This window comes from Lepisma saccharinum, chromosome 19 (genome assembly GCF_977018435.1).
Source record: "Lepisma saccharinum chromosome 19, izLepSacc3.1, whole genome shotgun sequence".
NCBI lineage: Eukaryota > Metazoa > Arthropoda > Insecta > Zygentoma > Lepismatidae > Lepisma > Lepisma saccharinum.
Genome location: NC_139247.1, coordinates 37,465,695 through 37,479,783, shown reverse-complemented (window position 1 = coordinate 37,479,783; position 14,089 = coordinate 37,465,695). Strand labels below are relative to the sequence as shown.

The 14,089-nt window shown below is 38.3% G+C and overlaps 1 protein-coding gene across 1 annotated transcript in view; it reads right to left on the bottom strand.

Annotated features, from left to right (window-relative positions):
- Positions 1-618: 618 nt before the first annotated feature.
- The window catches only part of Crz (Corazonin), a 42,510-nt gene continuing 29,039 nt past the window's right edge, over positions 619-14,089 (bottom strand). The window contains exons 2-3 of the mRNA XM_083140794.1: positions 4,044-4,272; positions 619-893 (exon numbers count right to left, since the gene is read on the bottom strand). Coding sequence (XP_082996920.1) covers positions 822-893; positions 4,044-4,271 — 300 coding nt within the window. The 5' untranslated portion in view covers position 4,272 and the 3' untranslated portion in view covers positions 619-821. The remainder of the gene's footprint in view (positions 894-4,043; positions 4,273-14,089) is intronic.

The window sequence follows — 14,089 nt, the reverse complement described above, 5'->3', positions numbered from 1 at the left end:
GAATGAATCCTGCGAATCTCTTGTATGAATATACATTCCCGAGTTCATTAAAAAGCTTGTTGAATACTCCTTGATTACAATATTTTCGATTTCTAGCCCATGTTTTTATTTTAATTTAAATTTTTAATAACAGCAGTAGCTCGTACAGTGGGATCCATGTGTATTACCGTGCAAATTGTCCATCGTCATGTTCGTTCACTTTCTTTGACCCAATTAGAGCTTCCAGAATTAAAAGAAAAGTCAAAACAAGCTGTTGACAACTTCTGCACCAACATACATAAAAATCCATCGCTTAAAAACAAACAGGATGTAAGATAAAAATTAATGAAAATAGTCATGGACAATTTGCATGGTAATACTAATACATCCCACTGTACATGTTTTCATTTTGTCTGCTGTGTGGCTTACATTGGTTCGAAATGTATTTTACATAGTTCTCATTAAGAATTGCCAAATCCAACCTTGCTACCTATATAGTCACATGAATCACTACATTAAAAAGAGATCAGCCATGCTTCTCGTATAATAAACACATTTACATGGAGGATTGAAAGAAAATTTATTAACCAAATAATAGAATATATGACATAATTTCACAAACATAAATTTGTATGTCGACTTGCTCCAGCCTCAGCAAGCACTGAACATCACCACGGAATAAATTAAAGATACATTTGAAAATAAAGTACAAATGACCAACAGCGTTACAATTATCCTATTGACCAATCAGAGGGAGGGAGACTTTTCATTAATTGCAAGAGGTTTACTCGAAAGTATATAGCTTGACTAATATTGCTGTAACTGAATTTCTTCGGGAGCAGCTAACGGTTTCCACCCATGTCCACTGTGCTTGTTGACCTCTTGAACCTGTCTGGACTGGCGCTTCTCCAATCCTAGAAGATCAAATTACAACAGTTAATAAACCATTTTTACTTGCCTAATACATGGCGACATTAAGCCATTTAGTGAGGGCGATCTACAGGATTACAGACTATAATACTTAGATTCCCTTTAACTTCCTTACATGTGTGTGTGAGTGTGTGTTCAGTGTTAATTCCAGCCGCTTTCCTTCGGGTGACATCAAAGTTCACGGGAGGAATATCATATACATCAAATTGTAATACCAATAAAACAATACTATACTCTGTCCCGATAATCTCTGGGGCGAGCGAACGAAAGTAAGTGTCTACGCCAAAGATGTTACGGAAATAATCTCCCTCTACCAGCTTTTGCAGCACTGTGTACTGCTTCTCTTGGGTCACTCACTTTCTCCCATTCTTTATTTTTATCACGGTCTTGCTCCAGAGATTCCTGGGATAGAGTATAATATTTTCAAATTGTCCAATATTTCTATGTAATCAAATTAAAATAATTAGGTATAATTAACTATCATTATGTGAATCAATAAAATAATGTTGTAGCTGCAATAATTTACATTTACTACAAGTTAAGGCGTCTAGGCTTTCTACAGCATATCTACGAATGACATCATCAATGGTTCCTCGTCCCCCTCAGTTGACACCTTCGCACTAGGGATGGCCATTTTCGAAAATAAATGTTTTTCGATTCTCGAAAATAAAATTTTGCGATTTTTCGTTTTTTGAAAAAAAAAATCGTAGTTTCATTTTTCGTTTTGGAAAAAATGATTTTTCCATTTTGATTTTTTCGGGAAAAAGTGGCCATCCCTACTTTACATAAGCTTGAAGCGTATCCTGATGCATTCTGTTTCTTAATTTAGTAGTTATGAAAACGGACCATAATTTAAATTAGTTCATTATTTTGACTTTTAATTACCTATAAACAGGACTGAATCAGTGCTTATTACTACGAAAAATGCAGAAAAAGTACGTTCTACGTTAAATTAAAATGGATGGAGAAAAGACAAAATGAATATGGTTGCTTAATTTCTTATATGTTGTCCAAATGCTCTGTCAAGTTGCTCAAATTTTCTGGGGGAAGGGGCGTGGCACAACTTGAATTCATCACTGTGTGTGTGTGTGTGTATGTAGTATGCAAAAGGTAAGGCAGGGCAAATTCTCAATACATGATTTCTACATATGGTTTCGTGTGCAATATACGTAGATTGGACACTCTCAAAAAATAGAGCCTTAACCTAAAATTTAATGTTCTCTAACTGATCAACGAAATAAAGAACACACACTCTGTATGATTCTAAACCAAGCACCCCCACAAAGACAGTAGGGATTTGGGTTCGACTCTGGGGCAAGGCAATGAGTGAGTTCATAATTTCATTACCCATCCACTAAAACACCACAGCAAAACATCAATTATTCAGCCCCATTTCTATGTTATGATAAATAGAAGTAGTATCTGACATCTCCACATTTCGACATTAATATTTAATATCTCAGCCATTTGTTGAGGTGACGTGAACAGTACCGCGCTCCGACCGCCATTAATCTGCATGGTTGTCTCAAGACATCAGTTTATTAGAGGCTGTGTGGATCCCAGAGCGTGTATGGACATTGCCTGAAAAATTCCCACCTGAATTCATCCAACTCGGGAATCAAATCTGTGTCTCCCGTGTGGCAGTCAGACTTTTTTAAAAATAAAATTAAAAAACCCTAAGCTGTATTCTCCCTCTAATTTTCTCTGTTTTCATGTGTATATACATATACGAGGGCCGTTCAAGTCAATCCGGGACTTTTTTTTTACACGTTTAAAAACAAATCCCAGGGTGGAGGTAGTGCATGCAGTAGGAACTGGCAACTGTGTCCTGGTACTGGTGGGCGCCAGTCCAGAGACCAGTGATCAAGATGGCGAACAACAGTGTGAACGTGTACGCGGAACATCGTGTGGTGATGAAGTTTTTAGTGAAGCTGGGCATAAAACCAGTTGAAATTTACAGAAGACTGCAAGCACAGTACGGTGATGAAAAACACAGCCGCAGTAAGACATTTGAATGGTGCAAGCGCTTCAAAGACGGCCGCACGTCTGTCACAGACAATCCTGATCTTGGTGGTTTCCAGCCCGCAGCAGTCTCCTAGGAACATTCAGCGCGTGGAACAGCTTATCATTGACAATCGTCCCATAACCTGTCGCGAAATTGCTAAGGTGTGTAATCTTTCGGTAGGAACAGTAAACACAAAAATTCATGACATTTTGCTATTCCGAAGAGTTGGTGCACACTGGGTACCAAAACAGCTTTCTGGTTTAATCACGAAGGTTTTTCTGCAGGACAATGCAAGGCCTCAAACCGCTCAACGCACTATGCAAACATTCCAGGAAATCGGATGCAAATTTTTGCCACGTCCCTCTTACAGTCCGGACTTAGCGTCAAGTGATTTCCACCTGTTTGGACCCCTAAAATAATTCGTCGGAGGTAAACATTTCAGCAGTAATGATGACCAAGTGAAGCAGGCTGCCCTAGAATGGTTCAAACGTACTGACAAATCTTTCTATGCCGAAGATTTCCAGGCATTAGTTAAACGATGTAATAAGTGTATAAATGTAGCAGGGGAGTACGTCGGGAAAAAAAAGCAGTTTCCACCCCTTTAAATTTGTTATTTTATTTTATAAACTCAAAAATCCCGGATTGACTTGAACGACACTCGTATATCAGTTTTACTAAATTCTCTATTTATTACATTGAGAACAAAAACAGCTATGCCTTACCCGAAATTCGAACCCGATACCCTTGCGTCGCTACGTCGATCTGTGCTAACCGCTCTCCTAAGAGATCGACTAATTGACCAGTGCTGCTCCAGAGTAAGCAGATAAACTATAAAAATGTATTTTTATACATAATCAAAATCCACCCCTTCCTCCTTAAAAATCCTGTAATATCACGATAAGCTCCTCTCACGTTGACTTCCGTGGCGGAGTGGTTAGCACAGCGCCCTACGACGCTAAGGGTCCTGGGTTCGAATCCCGGCCTCCATGGGTGTTCTTTCTGATGTCAATGTCATCATATCACTCATCTTTATCGTCGCCATTAGCCAAAAGCGGTAGAAAAGAGAGCTAAATAATAATAATAAAAAAAACAGAAAAATATATCCACGAATTTAAATAGAGTTCCTTACCTGAAGCCTTCCGTCCAAGATGTTCCGCAAGCGCTGATACTGGTCCAGAGTCCGTGGGTCGCAGGGGGGCGGGGGGGCTGTATCCTCCGTGGAAAGGGGCAGCATAGAAGAGGAGGAAGCCCTTTTCCTCCCGTTCGTCCATCCTCTACTATACTGGAACGTCTGGGCCAGGACTGCGCCGGTGCACCACAACAGCAGAAGGACGCAAAGATGGCGCCACAGGTACATGCTGCAAAACAGGCGGGAATTATAGGACATATTCCTAAACGAAAGAATGGAAAAAACATCAACAAATCATTTAACAAGATGGAATGCCTTGAGAAACGGATAAAATTGTGCACTTTTTAGACAAAAATAAGTGCATCATACAAAACATGTTTCATTTGACATTTGTTATAAAACAATGCTTTAATCCTAGCTTATCCGTGCCGTACCTGAGGAAGGGGCGAAGCTTACAAGTCCATACTTTTTCTTTATCACTAAAATTCTAGAAACAATTTTGTTATTGAATCACTACCTCCTTTGTTGTTTTTATAGGTGCAGTTATACATAAAGTTACAAAAATTAGCATCATTAATAAAAAAGTAGAACCAATTATTGCACGAGTGTCACACATATATTTTTTAACTCACTGACCCTCGAACCTGAACCATAGCAAAAAATAAGTAAATAAATAAATAAAAAAAGGCCTTTTTGTTTATGTACGTTCAGTTATATAGTACTTATAATAATGACAAAAATTACCATCATTACCAACTAATTTTACACTATTTCAGACATGAGTGTCATGTCAGAACACACATCCCGAAGGTTGGGTCCTGATAGGCCCACCACGTAAACTTTGCCCCTATTTATGTTACGTTCAGGATTTTCTGAACAAAAGTAATACATAAATATTGGGAACACCCTATAGAACAATGTAATTAAAAATATATATTAAAAAATTAACAGTTGGAAAAAATAGTGGTGGGCCTGACAGCCCCCTCCCCCCTCGTGCAAGCTAGGGTTAAATCATGAAGCAAAGCATGTTTTAAATAAAAACAGTTTATGTAAACGTAGACAATACCTTTTTACGACCATTCATGCTAAGAGCCTGTATTGGAGATTTCAAACGAAAATGACAAGCGTCACGTGAAACCGACGCTGAGAAATCAATGCAGCATTTCTAACCGAAGCGAGACGAGAAACTGCTCGTGTCGTTTATAGCTTGTTGCTTCGGTGTGAAATCCCCGGTCGCTTCGATTTTAAAGCTCCCTATGTTTGCAACCACTCGGTGCACGTTAGGGGTGGATCGTAACAATACGTCATACATTCGACATTTTCTCGCGAACGGTTCATTTACGGACGATATCCAGTTTGTTGGCGCTGAACTGGCTACCTGCCCGGATGTGATGGCTGCCTGGCTGGCAGCTTGACTGGTTTGGAGGAACAGGACATGTTCTAATTGCTACTGGCTTTCCTCGACTGGATTCTGTGAAACAGCCAATCAGAGCAAAGTTTGGCCATCTGAAGATAATCTGTGAGTTTACAAACGAGAGTTTTTTTGTCTGTGGTTTCCCAGTGTTGTCTCCTTGGCTGATTTTCTTTAGTTTCTCGATAAAATAAAAGAGATGACGTGCAGAGCATTCATGTTCAGTTCATTAATATGTTGATATGTATGCAAATCGATGAGATGTGTACGTGACAAATATTATAACACCATTAAGCCTTGTTTCCATGATTATGAAAAAACTAAATATGCTGACCAAGGCAGTAATTTATTTAATTAAAAACATAAACTAAAACGTAACGTTTCAACCTTCTAGCAAGGTCTTCTTCAGACTCTGTATCAAGTACAAAATATGATTAGCCGAAGATGAAAATGCTCATTATTACAAGGTGACTATTAAATGTTTGATTTTTTTCAATGAATGTTGCGAATGCATACGCGAGTTCATTTAAAACCTTGTTCGGTATGCATCGATTAGCATTTAGCATATTTTTTTCGAGCCAATTTCTAGCCCATACTTTTCTTTTTAATTTTTAATATGAATAAATACACGAAGCAGTATTTTCCTACAACATTCTTCAAATTGCTCGTCCATCTTTACAGATTGTCTGCTCTGCTTAATCAGTGGCGAAGCGTAGAGTTGCTAGCAGGGTAGGCAGAAAAGTGCGATAATTTCCATTAGTTGCTTAAATCTGTAAAGAAAAGAAAGGAGGGGTATGTCATGCAGAGTGGTTCAATGTCTCTCCAGGCCGCTTCTTTACTTGACAGTGGCGTGACGTTTTCAAAAGTGTTATTACCGGCCATCAGTACAATAATTATGTCTTAGACGTTCTCCTCCCTGCCACCAGATGTCATCGATCTAGATCTAGATTTTTGTTCATTTCGTGTTTTTTTTTTGTTTATATTTTTTCAACCCCTGAGTGATTTATGCACACACATCGGGTAAATCCAACGAATAGTGTTCGAGCCCTGTTGTCAATTCTTCGTCACTTTTTTTTCTAAATTTATTTGTTTATTTTGCAATTGAAGTGAAAAGGGGAAGAAGGACCCTATAATTTTCGGGTCAGTATGACGTTTGTGCCGTAAGCAGACGACAGAATCTCCGAGCTCGAGTTTTTTGTTCTTTCGCGACTAGATGAAGACAGAGTTGTAAATATAGTGGCGAGCAATGTAAACCAAGAGCGTGTTAATTTCGTACTGTGCGCAAGAGTGTTATTCTTGGTTACTTGCAGTTACTTGTTTGTGTTATTGTAGTGTGTATGTGTGACGTGTCAGTGAGACGATTGGAATGCCAACCGCAAGATTCACGTTAGAACAAAGATTTTTTTATGTATGACACGTACCTACGTGAAAACAAACTCATGTCGAGACGTGTGTAGGTAATTTGTACAGAAATTCCCATGCGTTTCAACTCGACACAGAGATACGGTTAGACATCTTGTCCTTAAATTACGAGAAACTGTATCGTTAAATTTTAAAACACCTAAGCAAAAACGACGGATTCTAACCGAAGCAAAACTCGATTATATTGGTGCAGCGTTAGAACGTTCTCCAAACAAACCTCTACGCCGTGTTTCACAAGAGGTGGGCGTGTCAAAATCATCGGCACATACAGTCACTAAGCTACTAAAATCAAAACCATACTCTTATAACACAGGTTAGTGCTCGTTTTGCAATATTTATATAAATGTCTGCATATGTCCATAAAAATAAGCGGGCATTTCAGGCCGCAAATGTCGGCATCTCCGTCAGTGACGCCCGCCACGCTTCTCCCGATCTCTCGGCTGCAGATCGAAATGGACGCACGGTATATATATATATTAAAGCAAGACTTCCTCGCAGCGAGGACAACACCATTGTTATATGTTGTCTTGTCTAACCAAAGGAATGGTTGTAGTTAATTCCAGTCTTGGCTTTCCAGATAAATGCATTTCTGACACCTGTATGTGCAAGTAAACATACGTAATTTAAATTTTGGATATTTTCGTCTCATTTGTTCTGATCTATGTTAATCGCCCCTCTTGTGAGTAGACACCTTTACGTGATAATAGAACATAGGATACTTGTTTGGGACCCTTCTATGATGGCAACACGACAGGTTACTATGTAACAAATAAACAGGTCATATATAATAAATAGAGACCGGATGTTTAGGCACTAAAAACATATAAAATAGGCAGGCAAATAAGCACTTATAATTTTCAAAATAGGCAGTAAAATAGGCATTAAAATACAAATAGGCAATAAAAAGGCAATTAAATTTAACTCAAAATAATAAAGATAGACATACAAAAAGAAATAGGTGTTTAAAAAATATAGAAACATACCTGTACATTCTTTATAGTTGCTTAAAATAAACAGGAGTCACGTCAGCCCAAAATTTTCCATTGTATAATGGCTACGCACAATAGTCTGACAAAAGAAATTGTTGGCTACTTCCAACCAGTACGCAAATTATTTAAATATACACTTGATCATTGCACACAGGGTTATTTCAGTTAAAAAATTTACACTATATATTCCACACAGCAGTTCGAACTAAGAATCTGTTTAAATGCATTTCAAATTTGTACTGTACGGTTTGGCAGTCTCTGAATAAGAAGCACTAATTGTGGTTGCACATCAGAACAAGGTATTTCTTCAGGTGATCAACCGACAAGTTATTTCTGCGATCGGACAACACATTTTTTAGAATTGAAAAAAGATCTTTCAACCTCCACAGATGTTACCGGAGCATACTTAAAGCACGCGAGAACATGTGGATCTAGCTCAGTTTGTATATTTTCACCTTTCAGAACTTGTTGAATTGCCCTTAATTTGTCCAAGTCCTTATTAGCTGCAATAACTCGCTAACTGTTATTTTTAAATTTCTTGGAAGCATCGGAAACTAATCCTGGGAACAGGAAATTGTATGCATCGAGTTCAGTCATGTCCCAATTTTAAAGAAAATGCCTAAAATAGGCAATATCTGGCATTTATGAAATAATATAGGCAATATCGTATGAAATAGGCAAAATAGGCAAAATTAAATTGCCTTTAAATGAAGCTAATCCCTACCCCCTGGCCTTCGCAACATTCGTTTTCATCATATCTCTAACAGGAACGAATAGGCATTTTGCCTAACATCCGGTCTCTTATAATAAATGTAGTTGCTTGAGAGAATAGAATTGCAATTTTTAGGCGCGATTTAGCTCTTTTCTGCCAATCCAATGTGACAACACTGTCCTGTTTTTCCAGACCTGAACCGGAATAATCCCATAGCACTCTTTGTCCTAAACCCAAACAAAGTAGTTCCTTGCATTGTACTGTCAAAGCCCTCTCCTCTTGTTATCTATCACTTCAGGGCAAACGAAACGGCCTACCTCTTCGCTTGTGTCGGCTGCATAAAGAAAAATGTCTGCTTGCAATATCTATTCGACGACAGTGTTAACGCATTAAATAACGTTTCAACAACTTTTAAATTTTTCATATTTTGCTGTCACTTGCCACTGCTACTTGCAAAGGAAAATAGAGTTGAAAACATTTTAGAAATGATTATTATAAGAAGGAAACGTGAAAGAACAAAAGTGGGTCCTACCTTACCGATAATTACATCTTCACTCAATTAAGAACACAATTGTTCTTGTTGTTCTTGCATTTCTGTCCAGCACTTTCTTGCATAAATCTGATCGCTGCACACGACACGAATCACAAACAAAGCTCTACCGCCACGAACCTCGCGCTCCGAGCCACGCTGTCTTGTAGCGTCCGTCATGAGCAGGAGGCAAGTTTTCACAGACAGGGAACAAGCCAGGGAATCCCCGTTCAGGATAAAAATAAATTATTCTGTTTCCAGTGAAAGTAAAACTACTTTGTAAATATAGGGCATAACTATCATTTTAATTTACATAATTTGGTATGAAGACTTACTTCACAAATATAAGTTTTTTAGACTTTCTGTTTACGCTACGGTGTTGGGTGAATTGACAAGACCATCAGCACTCTGACCAGAAAACGAAGCCAGAACTACAGTACTCCGTAATTTTCAATTTCACTTACTCTTGTCGTTGAAAGGAAGGAAAACTTAAGTTTCGTACAAAACATGAAGGATGTACAATGAAATAGAAATCTCTCTGCACGAACACAGGCTAATGTTTATATAAATTACACCACAAATTTCCAACCCTGGCGGAAATGCAGTGTTGCTGATATTCTGTTCGTTCTAGTGGGTAACACCGAAGGCCGGCCTCACGAGCACATACAGTACTTGTAAGATTAGGCTTCCCGCATATACGACCGTACGACAGAATGTGAAGAGAAGATGCCCCAGCAAATGTGCCTCACTCCGTGGAAAGTTCCTATACTGGACAGGGTTAGAATTTTTTTGTAATTATCATAAATGAAAATTCAAAACTCTTGCATTGCATTACATATGTTATGAAGAAATAAGTAAAGATACGTTTAAAAGAGTAATGGTGTTTGTAGGCCCGGCCTCCTGGCCTCATCGGACGCTTCGCCACTGTGTGTAATGTATCATGGGAACAAAAGTATATCGACAAGTATCGTGTGAGGCGAAAACAAGCCAGTCCAGCTTCAACTAGGTCATTCCTATTGGAAATCCAGTTCCGTGTGGTGGGCTTTACAGAAGATGGTGGAAGAGTCACGGTATCGGAAGGTGTGTGCAAAGTGGGTACATCGGCGTTTCAAACCAAATAAAGCACTTTCTTTTTTTCGGTCTGGTAACACGCGACAAAACGTAGGCGTTCTTTATAACTCGAAAAGTCCCTTGTGTGGAGGCGGAGTTCAACAATGGTACAAATGCATGGCTTGTGGTGAAAACCATGTTGATTAATGCCTTAGCATAGAGGAAGAGTTACTCTACCAACGTGTTCAATGTCAACTCCCTATGACAGTTAATGAAAAATTTACGACCACTTTTGCATTACTTTCGGTACAGCCCTTGTATATACGAAAACGTCAGCGAAACCAGTAGCATCGCGAGAGAATTTTGTTTTGGGTAGGATCAACGACGGACAAACTGATATTTAGGTGAGGACAGTTTGATGATCATTCTCTTTGTCGCTCCTCTAATGCATTTCTCCTTCTTTCTTTTTTCTTCCTTCCTACCATTCCTACTGCTCTGTTTCTCTATCACTTTCTTTCTTCCCTTGCTTCAGTATCTTTTCTATCCTTCTCTATCTCTCTCTCGTATTACTGTTTCTTTTTGTATCCTTCTTTTTCTATGCTCTCTCTTTTCGGCTATGCATTTCTCTATTTCTTCCTTCCTCATTTCTCTATCTCCTTATTTCTATTTACCGGTACATATGCTTTCATCCTTTCTATCTTTCTTCCTTTATCACTCTCATTCTTATCTATCTTTATTTCTCCTCTATCTCTCTCTTCTTTATTTCAGTCTCTTGGTTATTCTACTTCTCTCTCTTTCTCTCTGCCCTTCCTCTTTTCACTATTTATTTCTATTTTAATTCCATTCTTTCTATGTTTATCACTTTCTGTCTTTTGTTCTTTGTATCCTTATTTCTTCTGTTTTCTTTTTCCTTTCTTTGCTGTCTTCTCTATCTTCTTCTATCACTTGCTCTTTCTCTCTCTCGTCTTTCCAGTACTTTCAGCTCTTTTCATCACCTTCAACTTCTTTTACATTTCCTTCAGGCACGTTCAAAATGTTATAAATCGTAGTACACATAGCATTCTTAACTTCATTTCCTGGAACGATATGCCGTGTTAGACGTATACAGCAAGGGAGAATATAAAGTACAGTAGTGTTTGAGAAGGAAGCTAAAGTGCAAAATACTTATCCTCTAAAATGGCTTTGTTTTCTCCAGGAAGACTGTAATAGGTGTAGCGAGGAAACGAAGGAGTCCACCCAAATACATTTCCTACGTTGCTGCAGTATACTGAATCGGATTCCAAATTCAATAGACGCGAAGATTGTATCGAAACGAGTTTACCGTTTCCAGAACATGTAACGCTGGATTCAGTCAGTGTTTTTGAAATGACGAAGAATACAGAAGTGAGTGTTCTTCAAAGCGGCACCTCCACGGGGGTGCAAGTGTGGGTAGCTGTCCATCCCAACAAATACAATCGCAAAATTTCCGCTCGTAATGATGGGCTTAGTGGCGTGCTCAAGATTTTAGTAAACTTTTTTTTTTACTTTCTTCAGTAGACAATCCTATATTTTGCCACTTTCCTCCGTAGTTGATATCCTTTTTCTTTCTAGAAATATTGGGTCAATGGAAGAGTGGCTATGACCCCCACCGAACCCTTTTTGGTTTTAAGAAAATTACCGTTGTACGAAAATGTACAGTCATTCCAAGGGCGTCGCCAGAAAGTGTTGTAGGGGGGTCCAGGCAATTGACAAAACTTTAATATCAATAATTATAGTAATGGTTATACGATAATAACTGTTATAAACTAATAAATATGGACCAATATTTTTCATAATTTTTTTTTATGATTATATTCTTGTGTAGATTTTTCAACTCGATCCGCCAGATGATTGTATATACAGCACAACTTTTTTTTTCATATGGTTAGTGTACTGATAGTACTGATAGTTATTCTACATTGTTATTAACTTTTACACGCCACGTTAGCTGGAAATGCTTAAAAGTTAGGGGGGGAAACTTTAGTCATAACATTTAGCTATGTTTTTCCTAATATTTGGAATTTTGAAAACTGTGAAACCATGTATTCTTTGGATTAAATGGTAAAATATGAAAACATAGCCCTGTTCCTGTTTTGCACATTCGATTTTTTTCGATGTAACATTGTTTTACATTGATTATCCTGTTCGAATACTAACTGAACACTATTTCTGTTATCAATAATCAAAGCTTTGTGCTTTTTTCGTAACTTGAAATGGACGATGTTAATTTGCAGGTGAAAGATTGACTGATCTTTTTTACCCCCCCCCCCCCCGCACCCGACGCCAAAGGAAAACATAGACCTAGATCCTTAAATGCTTGATAAAATTCATGTCGTAATCTACCCAACTATACTATACCCTGTCCCATATATCTCTGGAGCAAGGCCGTGCATAACGGCAAAGAAGTGGGGGAAATCGAGTGGCCAGAGCGAAGCAGTACAAACTGCTGGGAAGGCTGGTAACTCTGCAGTCGCTCCCCCCACCCATCCACGCAATCCCGTTCCTCTCACGTGTGCATTGGTTGAGCCGTCTCGCGTCACTACTTGCGCAGAGACTTATTTTCGTTCGCCTGCTCTAGAGATTACTTGGACAGACTATACCAATTGTCAAACTTGCTACTGGAGATTTTCTGTTGTATAGTTCGCACGTACACACATAACGCCATATCGGGTAGGGAATGTAACCCCCGTGATCCCCAGTTCCGGAATATTGGAATCCCGCTTCCTTTCTGCAGTCATAATCCAGGATATTAGAGATTATTTTCATTTCTCATTCCAAGCATGTTTCCCGTCTACATCCATCCATGCTTAGCATGAGCTACATTATTGCTCTTTCTCAGAGGCGTAACCACACATATGTCTGGGCGGGGAGCAAGTACCAGGAGGATAAACGTGCCAATAATGATAGTAATAATAATAATAATAGGAACATTATTAATAATAATATCACTATATTATTATTATTATTATTGGCATTTTTCCTGGTATTTTTCAACACGCTCAATTTCACATTAGCTAATAATACAAAACAAGCACAAAAACTGAATTTTTGAAAGGCAAATATGACGAATATAATTCTTCTTGTATATATGACATGAGTAACTCTCATGTAGAACATATGATTTACACATAAATGCAACAAAGAGCGACGTAAATTAAGAAAATACGTATGCAATATGTTAACTAAATTGTGCACGTATTCAATGTTTCTTTTCTTTAATACATATACATATATGTTATTTAAATACATTACAGAATCAATTCATCCACCTCATAACAAACACACAGCAAAAATGACATAAATTGTCTCTCTGTGTGTGTTCTTTTTCCTCAAAACAATTTTTCATACATTTAAAACAAAACTGTTTAGCAGAAACAGTCTGATGGACATATTTGGTTCTCTCTCTAGTAATTTAGAATGCATTACAGAAAGGAATGATACTGCGAACAAAGGGAGCAAGAAAATTTTTAGATCCAATTTTTGCAAACTGCAAACAATACTCCTGCCGCCCCTTAGCTACGGCTCTGAACTTGATGAGGCTGTAAGAAAATTTTACGAAACGTATTTTTATTTGCATCAAATTTGAAATCGAGGGTGGGTCAATTGCTCCTCTTTGACTCCCTTTGCAGATGCTCTTGGCCGTCTGGAAGGAAAATGCAAGGAATATATGAAAACTAACTCCATCTTGAGTATAATTTTGTCCTGCTACTCTTAGATTCTGCTAGCCTTGCTTTTCTTTACTTCAATGTTTGCCTCCCCCCCTTGTCCCCCCCTAGAATTGGTTTCCATCCAAGGTTTGGGGTAATGCCCCCATGCCCCCTGTCGTTGCGCCACTGCTATTCCTGGTATTAGTTCCTTCAATAATATGCATTTTACCTTCTCTAGCTAAAACTCGACTTATTACTACCACAACAG